Source organism: Enoplosus armatus, chromosome 7 (assembly GCF_043641665.1).
Source record: "Enoplosus armatus isolate fEnoArm2 chromosome 7, fEnoArm2.hap1, whole genome shotgun sequence".
NCBI classification, from domain to species: Eukaryota; Metazoa; Chordata; class Actinopteri; order Centrarchiformes; family Enoplosidae; genus Enoplosus; species Enoplosus armatus.
In genome coordinates, this window is record NC_092186.1 from 21590177 (window position 1) to 21613291 (window position 23115).

The 23115-nt window shown below is 43.0% G+C and overlaps 1 protein-coding gene across 1 annotated transcript in view; it reads right to left on the minus strand.

The window, feature by feature from the left end:
- raver2 (ribonucleoprotein, PTB-binding 2) overlaps positions 1-19574 on the minus strand; it is a 67568-nt gene extending 47994 nt beyond the window's left edge. Inside the window, exons 1-2 of the mRNA XM_070909383.1 lie at positions 19293-19574; positions 5126-5192 (exon numbers count right to left, since the gene is read on the minus strand). Coding sequence (XP_070765484.1) covers positions 5126-5192; positions 19293-19574 — 349 coding nt within the window. The remainder of the gene's footprint in view (positions 1-5125; positions 5193-19292) is intronic.
- Between the last annotated feature and the right edge of the window lie 3541 nt (positions 19575-23115).

The following is a 23115-nucleotide window of genomic DNA, read 5'->3' on the forward strand; positions in this document are numbered from 1 at the left end:
TTTTTGATCCACAGCTACTCGACAGCAGAGCCTGACCCATATGGGATTCTTAAATACCAGCTATTTATTTTAGCTCATCAGTTTTTGCAAAAGTGCTGTGACCAAAATTAGCATCTGTTAGCATATCTACATATTTCTGTGTAGTCTATGTCACAATTGTAAACCTCTATTGTCTATAAATCACCAAAAAAAAACAATATTTCCATGTTGGGCCACGTATTCAGAATAAAGCATTAATCCCATAAGCTTTGTGACATTACAGATTCATTTATCTGGTAACACTAAAACCTTCACAGAGAAAGTTCACAGAGGGAACTTTCATTCCCTTTGTATGATTAATATTTCATTGTGCGTTTATTACGGAGCCCAGGGGCTGATAACAGCAGAAAAATATAGAAAACCAATAGAAAACCAATTTCACCCTTTAAGGTAATTTGATTGATAACAGCTGTGGTCTGCTGTAGTTCCGCCTCGCAATGACAAAACACAGCTTCTTTCCAGCGTTGTGATATGAAATGTGCAACAGGGCTCAATATTTTCTCTATTAACAAAAGAACCAGTTGAACAGATTTTGTAGGGGGTGTTAATTCATTAAATTCAAACTGTGCCCGATCAAAGATCAACCACGCGGCATGTTTTGGAGGCAAATAATTCCACATCATAAGAAATTGAACGTCATTGTAATAATTCAACGTTGGGGGGGGTTGAGCGGATTCCTGGCTCAGAGCTCAGCAACGATATGAGCTGAGATCAATTATGCTCCCTCTGTCCATCCTCGTCTCTCGCTCTCCCCACCCGCTGATACAGCCTAACATTCTTTTTGGCTTGAACCCCTGCCCAAAGTCAATGTTTAATGTAAAAGCAATTCAGACACGAGAGGATTAGATTAAATTGTGCAGCAGCAACAATAGCAACTTTGCTTAATAAACAGAGAAGGTGATATGTGGGTGGCATGAGCAACAACAGCAGCCACCAACAGAAACTCAGGTGCATAAAACTCAAAATTCAATGAAAAGGATGCCACAGTACTACAGCACACACTCCAATTCACAGGTGATCTCTGTTAAGTGCAACTCAGAAATACCTCTGCAGTGAGCACCCTGCTCAAATAAACATCATGATCTCAAGGATGAAGCGGAGAGGGAGGGATACAAGGAAACCTTTGAGACACACAAAAGTAAATAACGAAGCAAAGAAAACCTCTCATATCACACTTTCGGAAATGAACAGAACGTGACAAAGAACCTTCAAAGAACAACCTTCCATTTTCCCTTTGCCCCGATTCTTCTGCTTCAAAAGATTTAAATTACCGTCCACACTCAAGTGGAATTTGTCAAAACACACACACACACACACACGCACACTGTGGATCTCCGAATACAATGTTGACATCTTTTCTCATTGGTAAACAATGGAAAATATACACACCTATGTGTTCCCAACAGTGCTGAGGGTCTCAGCACATTCACTTCAAGGCCTTCACTTTTTACACTGTTGCACGGTGGCAGAGACAGATAGAAGCATAACGCTTTGTTATTTTTCAAGCTGTGAGACTGGAGAGGCAGAAAAGGTGAACCAGACAAAGAGACAGAGGGAGAGAGGAAGGAGAGAGTGACTCAGACTGTAAACACTTGGTTGGGGTGATGTTATCCAGCTGCCATGAAAACTGATCCAATGGCTGGCGAGTTCAAGCTGACCGCCGTGTCTCACACACACACACACACACACACACACACACACACACACACACACACACACACACACACACGCTGACCAACACTACTCACACACTCATGACACACGTTAAAACACACACACACACACACACACACACAGGCATGTATACATAAGCAGATACATACAAACATACACAAAGATGTTGAGGTTGGATAGAGGTCTGTGTTTGGGGTAAGTGAAGAGGCGACAAGCCACGGGGTCACCAGATCATGTCAAAATATTCAATCCTTCAGCACACACACACACACACACACACACACAAAGTGCAAAGCTACAGAGGCTTGAAATCAATCCTCCACACCTCTAACTGAAGCAGTCGGGGATCTCCCACCACACACACACACACACACACACACACACACTTACACCAGCTCAGGGAACAGTGTCCACCCTGCCTGCTGAGACAGCACCTTAAAAACAACCCCATCTGTACTCATTTCAATAGGGTGAAAGAGTTAATGAGCAGTGTCACCAAGTTCAACTGTTGCTCCAGTACGAGCCTGCCCACATCGACTAAACAGAAAACGCTGAGAGACAGTCAACAGCCCAGCTCCAGCGGAGCCTATGGACTGAAAAGCAAAATAATCTCAAAAAAGACTGAAATGTCTAGAGGGCACAAAATGTTTTCTGTAAGTAAAATAAGTTACAAAACACTGAAAAAGCGTCTTTGTTTGCCATTTCTATTTAAAAAAGGCTCTCTAAAGTGGATACATTCGATACCAGAGGCCTTGCATTGTACAGTAGGGTTAAAAAAAATGATAATGCACAGCCGGGGTGGTCGGCAATGTGCCATGGAGAGTTAACGAGTTAGCAGTGCGCAGGTTTTCATTCCAACCGATCACCTCAGCAGGTGAGTTCAAGTTATTCACCTCTACCTGCAGGAGTGCTAATCGGAGTGTTTTGGTGAAACCCTGCAGACTGTTGGCTCTTCATGACGCGTACTGTTGGCCACAGTGTGAAGGTGACAATCGCACGCAGAGCTGGTCTCTAACGTATAGCGGCAGCATTAAAGGAACAGTTCGACATAATGGGAAAGACGTTTCTTCTTTTTTTTTTTTCCTGACTTGACTTGACTGAGAGTCAGCAGACGGCAGGTTTAATCATCTGGGGTTTATTTTATTTTGATTATTAAGTGAGCTTTAGATGTGCTATTAGACGGAGATTTCACTGAATTTCTATTTTTCTGGCACTTCAGGTTAAACAGCTCTTGGAGTGTGATCTGAAAACACTGTATTGCTGCTTCTCTCTCTCTCTCTCTCTCTCTCTCTCTCTGTTTTTCAGTCCCTCCCTCTATAGAATTAAACAGAAACTATCAGCACGTTCCCCAAACACTGATCGGCCTCGAGCTCAAATGTGAGGCCAACAAGCTGCGAAAGCCCCTGCTCTTGCCTTGGAGCAGACAAAGCCTCCCACAGCCACACTTTCCAACTACTGCAATGTTCTTAACATAGTCCTTAATGACGATATTACCTGGAAAAACAACTTCCTCCCTACGTATCTTGCTTTCACCCGAGGCGCTCAACACACAGGCCTCTTTGAAGACGCATGTAAATTCCACTTTAATCATTCTGCATCTTAATTCAAAGAATAATAATATTGAGACTCCCAGACATTACCAGATAATGTTGTCAGACTGATGAAATAAGTCCTTGATATGAAACGAGTGGTGCTTCACTGAAGAGGAAAGAGATGGAGAAAGGGGGGAGGGTAAAAGTGTTGAGGGAAAGGGAGAGACTGGCAGAGACCATGACAGTGACGGGTGAAGGTGAGCGAGAGATATAGAGACCATTAAGTGGGAGAGAGAGAGAGAGAGAGAAAAAGCCAGCATCACTATGGGTTTGTTAGGAAAAATTTTACTTTTTCCTTGAAGGAACCTCTGATGTTCCCGACGCTGGATTCCCGTCCCACTCCACCCACCTCAGTACGTCAGAGCCCAGCACCCAACGCCACAGCAGCTGCCTAATTAGTAGAGTACTGTGGCTGCCGGTCCGATGAGAGCAACAGTTTCATCAGGCTCTCATTTGCTCTGAAACCCCATTAACCTTTTGGGCAGGCGGGTGCTTTGATATCTCAGCTGTTTACAGCTCCCCTCTACTTTGTACAAGCGTTATGTTTCAGGTGCTTGGCTGACTGCACGGACTAAATATAGGCACTATGTGAGATTTCCCTGGAAAGGGACACACTCTAGGGGCATGGGGTCTGCTCTGTGTGTGTGTGTGTGTGTGTATCCTCTTGTATTTCCAGACTTATGAGGACCAAATGTACTCAGAAGGTGAGGAGGATGTGGAAAAGGAGACGCTCACTTTTTTAATTTACAGATAAGATTTTGGTCAAGGATTAAAACTATAATTAAAATGTGCCTAAACTAAGATTAAGAGTTCATTTCGGTATGTGGTGTACTATGAGTGAGTCTTTGAAAGTGTGCAAAAATATATGCCATTAAAAGTTGTGAACCCATCATTTGTGCAAAAACTATAAAACCAGATTTTACAGTTTGAATTCAGTTAATTTGAACCTCAGCCACCAAGTTGCGAATCAAATGCTTTATTGTACAACCACTTGAAGTGAACACATCACTGACTCCTCATGCAAGTCCTCTACCAGCCAGCTAGCCTGTTTTTAAGTATGTTTCACTGCCTGACGAAGAGACCAATCCTCTAAACTTCAACTCCAAGTGATGCGGTTACAGACAGTTTGATTCCCCTTCAGGGGAAGGCAAGGTGTGGTACAAAATCCGTGACTAAATAATGCAAGAAATGTTTTTGTAGAAGTCAAGTCAATCAAGTCAAGTCTAATATCACAAACTTGTCTCAAGGGGTTTTTCACAATAAAAACATTTAACAGGGAAAAAAATGGAAAGGGAATCTTTGAAAATGGTGTTTGCCAGTAATATAATCACCCTCACTGTGCTAAAAAGGAAACAGACCTTGGTCACTGGAGTCACAACAGCCTGACCCCAACACTATTTCTACAGTATGTAAATCTATTACCATCATGCCTCCAGATATCACTACGCCGCCACTTTCCATAGAACTATAAATACGAATTTGCGACGACAGATATGACATGGCTGTATGTTAAGGGTTTCGTTTACAAGATCATCTGAGCAAAGCTGCTTGTGTGTCTGTGTTTGTATATGCTCTTGTACATCCATCTTTGTGAGGACCAATTGGGAGTTTTAGCCTGAGGACATTTCGGATGGTCCCCTATTCTTCAAAAGGCTATTTAAGGGTTAAGACTTGGTTTAAGGGTCAGAATTAGGTTTAGTTTAGCAGTGGTGACTGAGGTTAGGGTCAAGGAAAGTATTATGTCAGTGGGAGTCCCCACAAGTACGGGAGCACAAGCGTGTGTTTGTGTGTCTGTATGTCTGGTTAAGTGAGAGTTTTACCTGTGCCTTTGTTGCGGTCCACAAAGCAGTACTTCAGTTCATATTCTTTCAGAATTTCATGGACTTCCTATAAAGAGACAGAAAGAGACACACAAGATCATCAAAATCCAAATGTTTAAAATCAACTGCAACTTCTGCATTCGTCAACTAATTTGCTTAATCAATCAATTAATTATTTAGTCCCAAAATGGCCATCACAGGTTACCAAAGTGACGTCCTCAAACTGTCTATTCAGCATGACCAAAATTCAAAACTTTAATAGATGAGAGAATCTCTGAATCTATCACCAGCCCGTGTTGGTATTTCTATGTGATTATTCTGAATTGTTATGAAAGTCGTCAGTTAATTTGAGTAAATCAAGTTATTCGTTGATCAGTTCCCCATTTTAGCAAAAGACAAAATGCATCACTTTTACTAAAAAAAAAGTAAAAGGATGTGCAATTAAATGTGGTCAGCAAATACAACACATACATACATTGCCAGACTTTACAGAGAGCCAACTCATGACAGTACTATTCAAACAGCAAGACAGTTCTTAACTAGCCAACTGCTTCCAACAACACGATGGGTATTCAAATCGTCACTATGACAACTTGAATTTAGATAAATCTTATAAAATTGATTTTTGCTCGTCACACTGATGAACACGTATTTTTCGACACTTGAGCTCTTTCTTCTTCATGATTTGATGGGAGACTTCCCCAATTGCAGTAATTTGTCTCTAACGGGTAATTATGTTCTTTTTTTTTAAAAAGTGTATTTTCAAAGATGAAAAGCTTTCCGTCGCCTGTCAGGTTTATAATAACAGCAGCCCACCACACTGCACTCAAATCCACATGAGGGACACACACACACACACACACACACACACACACACACACACACACACACACACACACCTGCAAATCAAAGTAATAAATCTGGACTGAAGTGAGACAGGAGAGGGAGCAAAGAGAGCGATGCGATAACACAGCAAGAGATATGAACTCCGCTGCACACCGCTAACGCTGTGAGCCCTGGTACCTTCCTGATGGGTTTCCCTGTTACACAGCCACACAAAGTCTCCACTGCACACAGGTAAATGACAGCCCAATCAGTTCAGAGTTCAGAGTTCAGGCAACAAGTGTCTTTATTTAGATATCCTCCTGTGATATGAGCAACCTTTGTGGATCCAGTCACAGTCAAACCTATCCAACGGCACAACTGTTTCAGATGGAAGAGGAACGCAGTGTAGGCGGCACGACTGAACAGTGAGCAACAAAACAAAACAAAACAAAAGAAAAAAAACCCACAGTGCTAAAACAACCTGCGAGCCACAGTCTCAACTCTGCAATTATTGTTAAGTGCCACCAGAGACGAGACTAATGGCAAGTCTTCAGTATGATGCACATCAGGCAGGATCCTCAGGTGCGGACACACTGAACTCACTACGATCATGTATGTGTTACTTTCCACTTCTCCCCACCCCCCCCCCCCCTCTTATAATCCTTTCCAATTGTATTAAAACTTTTGAAATGCAGTACATAAATGTGAATTGCGTGTACTTTCAATAAATAGGCTTCATAAATGAGCCTGAATGTGAACAAAAGAGAGAAAAAAGTGGAAACTCTTTTCAAGTACTGATTGGGATCTGGGTGAATGCAGCTGTTCTGTATTGAAAGCTAATGTTGCCCAAACCCTGCGCTTTTATTCACTGTCAGCTAATGCTAGACATGTTTAATGCTTCCATTCAAAACATGAAGTGAACTTTGCATTGTTGTAATTCACCAGCTCATGGCGATACAATGGCCACCTTTTTACATGAGTGAAAGCCAGGTTTGGCATTTCCGGGAGGCCGCGTGGACAGGCACACACAGCAAGCGTCACATTATTGCTATAAAGACACAACAGTGCTCATACAACCACTGAGGCTTTCTAATATGTGCTATTTTTTTCTCTTTTTCCATCTCTCTAACCACCTATCCGGCCCACTCGTGTGTGTAGTGAGCAGTAATGTTCCTCATCAGTGAAGGCCATGCGAGGCAGCCCACACAGAGGGTCAGCTCGCTCGCACTTAAAATCGGAGCGAGCTGTTATCGCTGAGGGAGGGGGGTGAGAGAAAGAGATTTTTGCTCTATATCTATCAGAAATCTATTCCTTTGACGGAATAAGGTAAACTGCTGCACTAGAATCCAAATAAATTTTACTCGATTTTTTCGAAAATACTCATTGATTTACTTTGAAAAACAGGTTGAAATACTTGTTACCGCACAGGCAAGTAAACAAAGTTTTAAGGGTCTTTCCAGACATTACAATGGCAACACGCACTTGTGCCATTAGAACACAGGGCTGCCGGGGATTTAACAACCAGGCAAACACAATAAGAGTAAAACAGGATTAAACAATTAGGATCAAAGCATGCCTGGACAAAAGTGGAGGATTTAAGCAAAGTGATGTAAACTGTTATTGCCAACCAAAGCTCTCCTCCTTCTTTCCTATTTGCTTATCCTGCCGTTTCAGCGCTACATGTTTCTGTTCTCTTAATGCACTGTGTTTCCACTGTATCAAATTTCTCTTTTTGTCTCTGGCCACAATGCATGTTTTCTTGTGGGATGAAGGCTGTGCTCTTGGAACAACTGGAATTCTGACATAAACATAATAGACTAAAAAGGAATAACTCATTTCCTAAATGCAAGAAATAATGAGAGGAGAGGACGAGCAACAAAACAAAAGGAAAACAAAGAGAGAAAACAAGCTGCACAAATAGCTTCCAACTAAATGACAGTTGCTGCTGCAGTGGACTCGGACATTCAGACAAGGTTGAATCATGCCACTCAGTGTCATTCTCTCTCTGGTGGTGTTTTATCACTCGTCCCTGCGCTGCTCGGCACTTAAATGGAGCTGAAAGTTTGTTTCTCAGAGCACTGGCACGTTACAAGACCATTTCTAGGAGTCCAAACTGTCTTTTAATGACCTTTTACTTTCACTACATCCCATCACGCTGCTCCACTTTGTTTCATTGAGATTCCCACGACACTATTGCAACACCTTTCTAATTAACACTGTCGTAATAGCTAAGCGATGCTCACCAGTGTTTCCAAACAGCCACTGGGCTCAGTAAAGAGATTACAGCAGCACACTAAACCCACAACATTCAAATCGTAAGACCCTGATTTTATGTTTTGAGTCAAATAGAGTCCCATTTTTTTGCCTCGTACCACTACAGAGATCAACATAGTTAACATAAACCTTGGCAGACTTTTAATATCTAAAAAAAAAAAAAAAGAAAAGACACCTGACTTAGTCCATTGCAAGTCTTTATGACCAACAGTGATTAGAGAGAGAACCTGGACAGTATGTGGGCAGAAGCTTCACTCCTTTTCCTTCTTCAGTCTGACATTGCCTCCACTCTAACTGATTGTCCCTAACCAATGACTAGAGATCAACGTATCCGCCTGAATCTTGACGACAGCTTGACAACAGCTTGACAACGGCATCAGTCCCGCCCGTGGCACTGATTTACTAATCATTAGTCCCGCCCATGGTGCTCATTGGATCATCACTTTTCAACCAAGGAAACGATGATGCCAGACCAGAAGCAGTCAACTCGGTGGAGTGGGCAGACTCAAAAGGTCTGGACCCAGGCAAGGCAGAAGCAGCAGGACAAGCTGCTATTGTGTTTCCTATTCAAGACCTTTCCACAGTATGTTGCTCTATGTCACGCTGTTCCACAATATAACTAAGCATGTCACTCTGTTCCATGCTGTGCTATACTGTTCCCTCTGCGTGTTTGAACGCTTCAAGAAGCTGACATTTCCAGCAAGTCCAGTCAGTACTCCAGCACCAGCCTCAAGCCCAGGGCCAATTTCTGTGTATGCATGTGTGGCTGCACACTTGGTGTGGTAGTAAAGCAAACTGCCCTGAGAGGATGGACTTGATAAGGAATGTGATAGCAGCCCGGTCTGACGCCTGGTAAGACTAAATGGAGCTCATGGGCGTAGCGAAGGTTCATGAAGGAACGTGAAATCACTCAAACAGCTGATCATCAGCTTGACACGCGCCCACATAACGAAACAGTGAGCGCTCAGCTCCATACTCTCCAAATACTGCCGCCAACGACTTTTGTTCTCTGACCAGCAGCTGCAATGCAAGCCGAAGCACAACACCAGCCTTCAGCTACCTTATGTTTATTTAATTCTAAGTTTCTGCTAACTGCAGTCCACAAGCTGACAGCACACACATTTTATTTGAGCTGATTCAAACTATTGTCTCTTTATGATATGCAAGGCATATTTCTATTATTTAGTATACTGTCTGTACCACACACACACACACACCACCCGGTGCATCAAACAAGCTGATTGGTTCATCCAACCACCTAAAAACAGCTCATGTCACTTGTCATTACTCTCCACTGGCTCCATGTTGCTGCCCACCTTAAGTTCAAGTCACTAATGCTCGCCTATAGAGTGGACACAAGCACAGCACCCACCTGGACTCCCTCATTCAGGTTTATAAGCCTTGCCGGTCTTCACGATCTGCAAATGAACGACGACTAGCCACACAGTCAAAATCTCAATCCAAACTCTTGCAGCTGTAGCAGCACTTGATCTACTGGATCTACCCTGGAATCCTTTTTTCCAGTCTTGTCTAATGTAAGTTGGGCAGGAAAGGTGCCTTGAGCAGATCCATTACGTGGAACTAAACTGCATAGTCGTGAACTCTGATAACAGTGTTGCGGATTAAAGCACAGCCATTAAGCCAAAACTTGTGTGTCTGGTGTGTGTATCAGCATCAGGACCTGCATCATCGCAAAGATACGCACGTTGCTGCGTCAAAGATACACCACTGTTCCACTTCCCAGCATAGGCACAAGTCGATGCTCCTGAAAAGCAGCAATTTCATCAATTTCTTATCCGCTGTGTGCAACAGGCGTCAAATGACACTGAGCCGTTTTCAGGACAGCAGTTTGGATAAACGGGGGCCTTCTTTCTAACATCCATTTAGCCTCCACCCTGCTTTAGTGTCTTAAGCAAGATACTGAATCCTTAGCGGCACTTCTGTATCGAACTATTTCGAACGTCCCAGTGTGTCAGATTACTGTAATTTCAATGCAGTGCCGTGTTTGCAGCAACTTTCACTCACACCTTCTGACAATGTCCTGCAAATAAAGAGCAAGCCATCTGTCTGCTTCCACCGTCTGCCACTTTTGGTATTTCTAATTCCCCTGTTGCACCCTAGAGCGAGTCATATTCTGTACAGTGTACAAGGTAACGTAAATGTAAGGTGAGAAAGCCGAACGAGACTGATTGATTTATTTTTTTTTTTTATCTCTCTCAACAGGCAAAGAAGAACAAGAGGGGAGAAAAATGTGTTTACTCTGACACCTGTTCATTCATTACACAAACACACACACATTCTCATTTTGTCCTGCAGTCATAAATGAGATGGCTTACAAACACAAACGGGGCCACTGAGGGAACGTGAAACAGTGGGCTATCATTTCATCTCTGTGTGAGAGAGAGAGAGAGAGAGAGAGAGAGAGAGAGAGAGAGAGAGAGAGAGAGAGATGGAGGGATAGGGGGATTAGGGGACAAACACACTCTGCATGGCCTCCTTACCGGCAGTAACTGTGTCCTTGACCTACTGATAGAGTGATATATGCTACAGAGAGAGAACAGAGGATGAAGCCCAGGTCTGCCATCAACCTGAATGCTACTCCCACACACAACACTACCATATGGTTTAAAATCAGAAGCATCACAACAACTCCATTATTACTGACATTTATATAGCAGTATTAGCAGCACTGCGTTCAAACAAGGGATTTTAGTGGTCCTGTTGTGGAGGTTTAGTCATTTTTCCACTGGTTTTATTTCCAAGTTTGCCTTCAGGTGTCACACACACTTTGATGGAAAACAGCTAATGTTGTCGATAATGAATCTATGAATGGGATCAATCAGGCAGAGTCAAATGTTTCCATTTAAACAACATAAAACATTTATAACAGCCAGTCATAAAACAGTTAAACAATGTAGTACATATTCATCAGAAATTCAGACAATGCATCTCTAATAGATCCAAAAATCACTGTTTTCCATATTTGGTGCGAGCCAAGCTTTCTGTGTGTGTGTGTGTGTGTGTGTGTGTGTGTGTGTGTGAGACAGGTGGCTCAAACCATGCACAGCAGAGATCACTGGACTATCAAATGCCTGCCAGGAGAGCTTCTTGGAAAAAAAAAACGTGCACACTCACATATTGAGAGCAGACAAGCATAAATACACACGAGTGCAGACATCTCTTTTTCTGTCATCCTTCCCTCCTTTCTCCTTTCTCTCCTTCTTCCGCTCTCAAACACATTCACACTCAGAGTCTTCTTCACACCTTGTATATGCTAGTTTAAAACACCCTCGCTCTGCACTGGCACTGGTAGAATTTCTCGGTTTAACAAGTTTGTTTTGATTCCTCTCCTCTTCAGGTACAGTTTATCATGGCTGTACTGTACCTAAACATACACTGACTCATAGAGAAAGGATCTGGTCAGTAGCTACACAGAAGTACTGCAATTAGTTTGGGCCTGAACCAGTGTCCATATATTAAGTGCACAAAACACCAAAACATACATTATTTATCATGTTTTATGAAATAAAATGACACCAGATTCATTGTTCTGTGGCTGATGCTTTCCCAATGGAGCTTGGCCTTAGCATCGATGCCATTATTATTATTATTAATGAGTTTCTGAATAAATGTTTTGAAGCCTGGAGCTCAGCATACCATTCGCTACCATCTTCATCAGCTACGAGAGTCAGAAAATCCAAATTTCAGGGGGGAAAAAATGGGGCAAGTGTGGGTGGAGCTGTGATGGCAAAAGCAACAAGCAGTTATCACCATTATGTGCGATCGACTCAATCTAACAAAACATGCCTCAAAATAGAATTCCCTTTATGCCTTAATAACTCCACAATATTATTCAAAATCACCACCAAGACACCAATTAGAGGAAATGAAATTACCTATTAAGACTTCATTTGTCATTGGGAAAAGGTACTATCTTTGTACTTCTTGTGGGAAGTTGGGAGCTTTTCCTGTCACTTCCATTCTGTCAGAGATACTGGCATCAGAAGAACTGCATCTTACACATCAGCTCCACTTCAGCATTTAGCTGCAGTTCTTCATTTTACTTTCGTCTTTCACAGAGAAGTTGGTTAATCTGATTTTAGAAAGGACAGAACCGGTGGGCCGAGGGAAGCAGGTGGCTCGCCCTGAGACAGGACCGATTCTGCCGTCAGCCAGTGTGACCACACCTCCCTCCCCCACCCACACCCACCCGTCTCTGCTGGGCTCTGGCCCTGAAGCCACAGAGCTCAGATTGGAGGTTATTTTCCCCACTGAGCCGAGAGTCACTCCTCACATATCTACAGAGTCCTGCGGACACTGGGTCAAAGCATAATTCGGAAATACTTGTTATTTTTGTTCGAGCTGGCTTGCAGTACCTGATGTGTGGGGTCTGCCACATAATATAAATTAAGAGGTGTGCAAGTGTTTACGCAATAACAGTGACGTATCTGTGCTTCATTTATCTGCAGTCTACACTTGTGTAACTGTGTTGAGATGGGGCAAATCCTCGCTTTCAGGTAAACTAAGAAGAAGATAAAACAACCTCAAAGCATTATTGTACGTGGGTGTTGAACGCTGCTGAAAACTTTCCGTCTATGGGCATCTATTTTTCGACATGGTCCAGCACTTTGTCTTAAGTGTGGCTTTGCATTAAAGTCAGAAAAAAAAACTACACTATGCAGCTGCAGAGATGTGTGGAGGCTGGCAGAGAAGCTCTCAGACATAAAAGCTGAATGGCCTCTCGGAGTCATTTGCACTCCTACACCAAGGCGCCAGTGAAAGCATAACGCACATCAACAGGCTGGATGTGCAAAGGTTAATGTACTTCTGCACTTACATTACACACATTTTTGTTTCATTACTGACTTTTAAACCGTCAAAAGAAGCTTCACATTACTGGACTCATGGACGAAGCATTTGTGTCCCAGCACGAAAAATGGTATTGCATAAAGACAGATTTGAAATATAATGTAAATATTACCTTTGTAATAGCTTTATTTAGAATATCTGTAAGGTGATAGAAAGATACTGTTTTAGAATGGATATGCAGTTACTGAAATATAAGCAGCTAGATCTGACCAAAATATGTTCAAAAGGTTCTTGATTGGAACATTACATTAATACTCTGTTACGTATAGCTAGTGCTGAAACAATCTCATAATCCAACACATTAAATCCTTATTTTGATATTTCATTCATTTTATTATCTAATACATTTGCAAGTAAACACACTAATGGGCTGCAGATCAGACTAAGCAGCACATAAAATTCTGGCCTCTTGTGTCATTTTACATACACTAAAAGATTAATTGATTCATGACAAAATAACTGGAGATTAACTGAACGCATACGTAATGGCAGCCCTACACAAAGTACATAAACGCTCCTGATTATTTCATTCAAGATATCAAGCTTCAAAGTCATAACACAAACTGAATTCTTCTCCTAGAATCTGTCCTGCAAGCTAATAGAGGCATTTTCACAGATGGACCTGATTAATAAAAGGCATTTTGGGAAAAAAAAATTTCATGAAGGCTTACAATAGTGACATTTTGTCCCTTTTCTATTTTTTACCCTGACAGAATGACATTGTTCCCCGTGAGTAGAATGAAACTCCTGAAAGCCATTTATGAAAATAATCCATTGACTCCAGGGAGGATGGATGGATGGGTTCACGCCGGTAACTCTGACTCGGCCACCAGCATCTCGCAAGAGGAATTCAAATCCATCAGACTGAGCTACGTGCGGTTTTTACACTCTAGTCTAATCACTTGCTGGATTTACTGTGTGCTTCTTCTTTTGTTTTTTCGTTCTTGGGTAACAAAAGCTTGTTATGGCTTACTCTTGTCATTCTTGTGTGACCTCTCTCACTATGGAGGTGTTTGCCCCCACAGAGCTGCCGCTGAAAACTGGATTTTATGTTGTTGACTCTGTGATGGATGAGGTCAGGTGTTCCCACTTTGGCAGAACCTGCACTTGGGACACTAAAGTCCAATTGTCCAAAGTCATTGTGCCGTCGTCTGTGTGATCACGAGATGTCGATCAGTGTCTCCGCCCACAGGAGGGTTAAAACATGCAGGTCAGACACATAAGAGTGACCTTCTCCCAGCTCATTATATCTCACTTCCTCTCTTTTGATTTGTGTATCAAAAGCATCAAACTCCAGTCCTCTGCTGTATGAACGTCAAGGATCCAGAACTCTAGCAAACAGGGACCAGCAGGATCCCGAACCCCTCCACCTGCTCCATCTCACACACACACACACACAAATGGCAGCAGTTGTGAACAGCAGGCGCACATAGCTTGCAAAGTCCAAACACAGTTTAACCAGCGCTGTGAGAAAGTCAAGAGGAGGAGTAATAATAGAACAGACACTAAAGATATTTTTCTTATTGGAAGTTAAAACGCTGTGTGGAGTGGAGTTTCAACCAAGAAGGTCACACACTCATTATTTCTCCTTAGCCTTTTATCCAATTAGTATACACCACATTCTTACTGTACTTGTCCAGTCAACGCAGTTCACTCTCTTTCTAGGTTTCTCCCGAACCTTTTATCCAGCTGGCGCAAGTCTAGTTTACTCTGAAACCATTTAACCAATCACAACCTTCCTGCCAAATGCATGCAATTATTATTACTGCCTGTCAGTAGCCTATTGTCCAAATGGTCTTGTATCAACTTCCAGTGGAATCATGTCAGTCTGGTTATTTTACATGTGATTATGCATACATTTGAGATATAACTTGATACTGAAAACATGTTATTGATACACTGATATTGATTTTAACCATATCACCCAAGTATATACAGCACAGCACTCCCCCATCGCTCTGTATTTCAACTGGCTCAGCATTTGAGGTCACGTTCAACATCTCACCGATATGAATTTACCTCCATGTTTGAGTCACTGCCAAATTATGCCATATTAAAAAGTAAATAAATAGACTGTATGAACTTGTTGGTCTGTCCTGGTTGTACTAACAGTAGTCCGTGAAACAAGTGTACCTTGAATGCCTGCGGGAAAACTGCGCCACAAACATCTGCAAAACTTCAAGGTGACTAATGCCACAGTAAACAGCTAAATCACAACAAGGCGTGTGTGCATGCAGGCTCTTGAGCGATGAAGGTGATGAAGGCTGCCCCACAGTCAGGAGGGGCAGATTTTACCAACATCTGCTACTGACACACACACACACACACACACACACACACACACACACACACACACACACACACACACACACACACACACACACACACACCCCTCACAGCGTGTAAAGTGAGACGAGGAAGTGGGTGGAAAGAGAACAGCTCAGAAACACACTGCTTTGTGACATTTACATGTATTTGTGTTTACCTCTACATATGCAAACCCAACTGCATGCATGCGCGCGCACACACACACACACACACACACCCACACACTATGCCTATTGTTCAAAAAGAAACATATAAACATGTGCACATACACATCTTACATCTTGTTTTTGTGTTTCTGAGAAACTCTGAATAATTCAAGAACTTTGCAGAAGTCCTTGGAAGCTAACCTCCTCCCCACGCACGCTCACATGCACACACACACACACAGACACACAGACACACACACACACACACACACACACACACACACACACACACACACACACACACACCTATTTTACCCTTCAATGCATCTGCAAATATGTTTTTACACTACGTCCTTGGTGAGGGAAAACGTCTAGGAAAGTTTTTCCAATAGTCTATTCCATTTTTAAATCAATTTTCCATCTACATAAACTCATATTCACTAAACTCTGACTCTCATCTCTTATTAAACCTTTCATCACTCTCTTTGCTCAAAGAGCAATGCACAAAACATTCAGGTGGCAGCTTCTCATTTTTGTAGCCGCCGCTGCATGTCTCCGGTTAAAATGCCACACAGTGCCCTGATTTTACACAATTTAACAAGTCTGTTTGCTGGCCTTGGGAAGAACTAATACTGTACATGTGGCTCCAGAGGGAGTTGCGCAAAGTCGGTTGGCGCTGAAGACGACAAGTTTGAAAATGCAAAAAAATCAAGGGGTGCAGAGTTAGAGAGAAGTGAGTTTACCAGAACTCTGAAGCCCTCTCCTCATCTCTATATACTCTATACAGCTCCCAGTTTAACAATTTCCTACCGAACTGTTGGCGGGCAACTTGCATTGTGGGTAATTCACTGTCCTTCAAGGGTCCGACGTGATGTTTCCTATTTTCTGCGGCTCATCTCGTTTACAGGTTGTAGCTACAGCTTTTGAACATGAATCAGGCTGCCACTGCGTTTCGGCCTTCTCAGCCAACAAAAGCTCATTACAGATCTCAACTGAATCTTTGAGTTTTTATATAAATTTAGTTACTTGAAACCTAAACTTAATTATAATCAAGAAGTTATTCAAAAGGATTTGGATTCATTAGTGGATTTGTATTCAGTAAAACGCTACAGATAGCTATAACATAAGAATCATTAATGGCTCCTATTTGAGAGGGATACCGTGGACATCAAAGAGAAGAAGAATCAAAGTCTGCCTCTCCCGTCCTCTTTCTATTCTCTTACATCTTTACATTCTTCTTTCATCCCTCCTTTCTCTCCTCTCACCCAACTCTTCTGTCCTCTCTCTCTCCTTTCACACTGCACCCTTCTCTCCGTTGCCTCCTCCCCCACACACTTTTCTCTCTGAGATGAAGACTATCAGCAGGGCCATATATCTGACACAGTGCACCATGGACTCTATACACACACACACTTATATATCCAATCTGCGATATAGTGTTCACTAATGGGGCAGTGGGTATGAGGGGAAAGGGAGATGGAGCTGGCTGGGCATTGTTTAGTCCATCAGACAGGTTATATAAGACAGTGACGAAGCCTTTCCTTTGTCCATAAATCTATAACCTCATGGAAGATACTTTAACATCACCACCAGCTCTATGAATATCTCTGGATTCCTGTACAGGACCAAGCCAGAGTAGCTATGGGTATTAAGCCCTCTGCACCACACAAGAAAGAAAATCAGCATAGATATAGATTACTCGACTGATGATTATTTTCATTTCTGATTCATCTTTAAATAGTCTTTAGATGAATCGATTAAATCATTTATTCCATTAAATGTCAGAAAATAGCGAAGATAACTTTAACTTTTTCTATCTTGCTGTTGATTAGACGGATCTTTTAAGCACTAATGCTGATATACGGACATTAGCTCAGGCAACATATCTCAGCAGCCTTTCAAACAGAAGTGAACGCGGCAGTAAGAGCATTTTCAACCGCAGCACACCACCAAAATAAGAAAATGTTAACTATCCACAGCGACGTTTTATTCTGTCAATGATGGTTATAATATTCTGGAGTGCCGAGACGTGGTTTAAAAGGTTTTTGTTAACTGTTCATTCCTGACGAGCAGCCTGAGCTGATGTCAATTCAACAGTATCACCACCAGTCAGCAACTCATACGGAGAAACGTCAAAGAGTCTGAACTGCTCCTTTATATGGATAAATTCATGGGGCATGTTCAGCAGCGCAGGCTTCATGCAGCTCTGCTCAGGCTCACTAAACATATCACACTCGTCCTGACACATGAATGATGTGGAAAATACAGAGAGAGAGAGAGAGACTTCTGCTGCTTCACCTGATCCAAGCGCCTTCTCCACTCTGTTTCTCACTTCTCACACACACCATGCAGTCGCACTCTTTCACACTCCCTCTCTCCTTACACACACACACACACACACTTCAACACTCAAACACCAGGCAGAGTGCTGGTTCTCCTTGGCAGTGTGCCTCTTTCTGAGAATGTGTGGTGCTACAACCCTGAAGGAAAACACCACCACCACCACCAGCAGCAGCAGCAACGCCTTCGACAAGTGATGAATGACACTTAGTAGGAGAAACCAAAAAGGTCTTAAAGTTATAAACAGTGAAGTCACTCTGTGGTCTTTGACGTGCATACAAACGTCTTGCGTATAAATACACAAACATAAAAGATAAACTGACTGGTCTGCTGATTACAGCGACATGTAAATCATGGATTCTACCAGTCATGTCTTGAAAGCGTAGTCTGACTTGGCTGAAGTAGTTGTAACTCTAATAAATAACACCAGTGGCATGTGTACAATATTTGTGTTGTATTACAAACTGATGCTGCAATAAGTTACAAGGAGGCTGAAGAAACAGCAGAATCACAACAGATGCTATCTGACAACGGCAAAAAAACGTAATGTGCATATCAATGCACTGCTCCATGCAGGGAAAATATCCAATAATGTTGTGATAGATGGAAGTGTGGATACACTATAAAGCCAAGCTGCTGTTCATAAGAAATAAGAAATAATCCTGCTTTCTGACTTGACTTGACCAATCTCATGTAGCTCACACGTTTTAGATGTTGCAGGGGCATCTGAATGACAGATGTAAGGGGGAGGGGGGCATCATCTGCAGTATCTAATAAGGAAAGCAACAGATTTGCAAACCGCGGACACTGGTTTGGAAACACACCATCACTTACAGACTGGTCGCATTGCTTTGGAGAAACACAGGGACATTTGTAAGTTGATTCAGATGAATAGTTTTAATCATGTTTTCTGATTAAGGTTTGTTCACGTCACTCATTTTGTCAATACAAACAGAGCCTTATTCAGTAGCCACACTTTATGCAACTATATGTATATTATAAATATGGTCGAGCAGTTAATTAAACCTTTAAACATGTCAAATGAGTTGGGGATCCCTTCCCTCACATCCATTAGACGGTATGCAAAGTTACATGGTGTTGAACAAACGACACTCCGGCTTATTTGTTTTAACTCCACAAGAGATCTGACACAGTGAACACTTTTCAAACTGCACATCGCTTGGGATCAAAATATTTCCTGTCACGGGTTAAATTAAGGTCAGACGCCGGGTCTCCATTCTTATCAAATGATAAACTAACATATTAAACGCATTTTAAAAGTGCGAGGGTGCGTGCAAACTAAACTATTGCGCACCATATGCGTGAAACCTGAAAACTAAGTGAACCACCCGACCTCAGCTCGTTTGTGGTAAACTGCCGTGTACCTGGTTAGTGGTGTCGGGCGGCAGGTTCTTAATGAGGATTTTCCTCCTGTTGCTCAGCTCCTGGCGAGTTTTGGCCAGCCTCCTCTCGATCTCCTCCGGCTCCAGGTCCGGCAGGTCTCGGAGGCTAATCCCCGAGTCGGAGGGCTGCGCGGCCGCCGCCGCCGCCGCCTCCTCATCCTCCGGCTGCCGGCTCTCGGGGCTGTCCATCTCCGGGGAAAGTGCGCTCTCCCCGGCCAGAGAGGAGTGAACGCTCGGCGGCTGGATGGATGACGCTGCCGCCATCTTGGGTAGCTGAGTGAAAAGTGTGAGGGGAGAGAGAGAGAGAGAGAGTGGGAGAGAGAGAGAGGGAGAGAGAGAGCAGGTGGGAGGTGTGTGTTAGTGAAAGAGAGAAAGGTAAAACATCCCGAAAACAACTCAAAAAAAGACTTAGTCGAGTCAAATAAACTAATTTATTCCCAAATGTGTGTATTCATTTTGGAGTCAAATGTCCATTGATGTATTTACTTATTTAAATGTATAGATTTGCCTTCATAATAAAAATTCTATCTTGTGCAATCTAAACTTGCGCAAGCATCTTTTGGTTTGGTTTGTAGCTCGTTCCTGTGTTTGCTGGACGGCGTGCAGCTGCCTCCAGAGAACAGGGAGAGCTCTATTACATACGCCATTTATTTGTTTTAAGGTAAGAGGAGGAGGACGCGGTGGCTGATAGGTGAAAGCACTTGGTTTAAATGGGGACTTTAAAACGGCACACGTGGTCTCTAGCGTGTGAGGCTGCACCTCGGACTCCTGGCGACCCCAACTGTCAGCTGGATGTATAGAAGCGCGATGAAGACCCGGCGGTGTCACCGTCAGATGTGGTGTGTTTAGTGCGTGTGCAGGCAGCTTGGGATCAACCACGCTGGAGGATGCTGGATTTGTTCCCTGGCATCAGTGTTTGTCAACCTACTTAAATCGTGTAATCTCCAGATTTTAGGCAAAAACAAGAGGGAGTGAGTTTATCATCGGCCACATGTTGAGTCTGACAAGTAATGTGTGTCTTGTAAACTATGTAGGCTACAGTATATTTTCTATATAGATATATGCACAGCCTCAAGCACAACAGAAACTCAATTAACACGTTTATTCTTTTGGTCAAAGAGAGGGAGGCATTCATTGGAGAATATCTCTACAGCAACCCAGCTTTCCTGTTCCCCATGTGCATAATGTGACCATGAATGGCTGTGTGCCTTCCCTCCTTTCTACCCAAGTCATCCAGTGAATGCCAAACTAGCAGCCAACCAAGCCTGCCTGCCTGCCTGCCTGCCTGCCCACCGTGGGTGGAAAGCTGCTCCTGGCAAACACAAAGGGAACATAGCTCCCTGCCGAGTCCTCACAATGCCTATGTAGCTTCCGCAGGCTGCATGAGTCGCTGACAGACACACACACACACACACACACACTGTATACTCACACTCGTAAGATGCATTCACACTCATGTAGGCCCACAAACATGCCAGCGAGCACACATCAACCCACCAAGGAAATATTTAGAGCGCGATTATGCCGAGGCCTGTAAGAAACGGTGAAATCAACCTCCATCATCCAAACTCCATGTTCTCTCTCTCTCTCGCCATCTGTGTGAAGCATTTCTTGGCAGATCAGACTCACAGACAATCACAGTTGTCAGTGGGTGAAAATTATCTCACATTGCCAAGTGGCTGAACCAGTGTAACTGAAACACACACGACTGTACATGGACTGTTTGTACGAAACGCTTCAGTCCAGCTTACGCTCAGTGCACTCCGGAGTGGAAAGGCCAAAGAAAAGGGCATTTTGGGTAACTTCAAACATGCAGTAGAGTACAATAAACAGCATTTTTCTTTGTCCTGTGAAAGACTCGATATGTCTTCATGTATCAGTTTGATTCTACTTAGTATCGTATGGGCTAAAAATCCACGTCACAAACATATGTCCTCCTGCAAATCAAAAGATGACAAATGCTGCTCCACCAAGATGAAACGCCTATAAAAAGGCAAAGATACCAGATCTCAGTCATTTTCCAAGCAAAAATGCCAACTTCTCGAGCTTCTCAAATGAGAGGACTTGCTGCTTTACTGTGTCAGATAGTAAACTGAATATTGTATCTTTGGGTTTTGTACTGTTGGTCTGACAAAACAACACGTTTGAGGACGTCCTCTTTGGGACGTCTGGGAAATTACAATGGGTACTATTAAATGAAATTGTATAGAAAAGGCTGTTACTTGATTTATCCGGGGTCCAGTTTGGGGCTTAACTTGGTTCCCGGTACATCAGGCTGCAGGCCCCTGATCAGGCGGTTTACTGTTAAGACTCTACCATGTCCTCATATATACGCACAGCATTACTGTACATGTGCGGTCACAAACTGCAAATCAACTGGTGAGAAATGCTCCTGACCGAGCATTCATCATATAGACAAGAAATGTTTTATGTCCAATTGCAATCAGCTGAAACTTAACCCTTTAAAAACATTCAGGAGAAGTCAGGTTTTGATCTAACTGCCTGCTGACAGATTGGGCGACATGAATCATTGAGCAGTGGTTCTCTGAAAAGACAGCAAGGACTTGTCTGTCACTTGCACAGGCTGATTTTGTAGACGCATGAATCACTCCACTAAGTGCTAAACAACGTTTCCATGAGAGAACAATTAATTTGTTCTCTCAGTCCCCCTGGCACAATCGCATGCCAGCGCCGTGTTACACTTAGAGACACACTCTACCACACACGTGCATTAACTCACGTCAGCCCACAGGAGCCCTGCACTGTTACACAAACTCTGTCTTTCAAAGCGTTTTACCTATGTGCAAGGCAAACCCCATACTAACGGGCTATGCTTCACAAACCAAGGGGAGAAGAGATGTTAGTCCCTCTCCATCTAAAAACACAAGAGCCCTGCTGGTGCTTCAGTGTGTCAGCCAGTGATTCACAGCCAGTTGGAGTGGGTGGGAGTAGAGAGGAGAGGAAGAAAGCGGGAGAAAAAAAAAAAAAAAAAACCCATAGCCGCTGCTCGCTGGGACTGAGAGTGTGAGGGCGTGGGTGGGTAGAGTGGCTGAACGGGCAAAGCAGGCACCTGGGATGAGCTCAGTAGGCGTGAGGATGGGAGGAGAGGTTAGGGATGAGGGAGGGGGTGAACCCTAAATGGCAAAGTGGTTCATTGCGCGTGGGAGTTGACGGTGAGCACATACACGTGTGTGTGTGTGTGTGTGTATCCTGTGTGATTCTGCAGTGTGATTATGGATATCTCACTCTGAAAATCCTGTCTTGGATGCAGGAGGAGATGTAAAAATGGACTGTAGGCTCTCCCTACATTTACAAGCGGGTGCTGTGCTCTCATAAATGAACACAGATGCAGTCTGGTGGCGTGGCTTCCTTTCTTTTGTAGCATAGAGGAGATTAAGGGACATGTGACCCACTAAAAACAGCTGACCTGAACCCATGGGGACAATATTCACAAGAGTTCCCTGCCCAATTCATGTCCTAATTACAGTGGTCGTAAGCATACCTCTTCACCAGAAGCTACTAATGTGGCCAGCAAGTGGATCAGTAATGAGAAAATTGTATCTATTTTAACATGAGTCCTCCCTGTCTTCAACCCATAAGCATAACTCAAGTGGGTAATTTTTTTTTGTTGTTATACTTTTGTTAATTTTGTCAACAGTAATAATGTACGGTTGAACGTTGCGGTCAAATCCCTCATGGCCAGATTTTGCTGGAAGGTTCAAGTTGTTTTATTCTCCACATATTTTTTTTAGCAAACCCCCATATGATAGGCTAGAAAGCACTGTCTGTCAAAGTGATTTCAAAG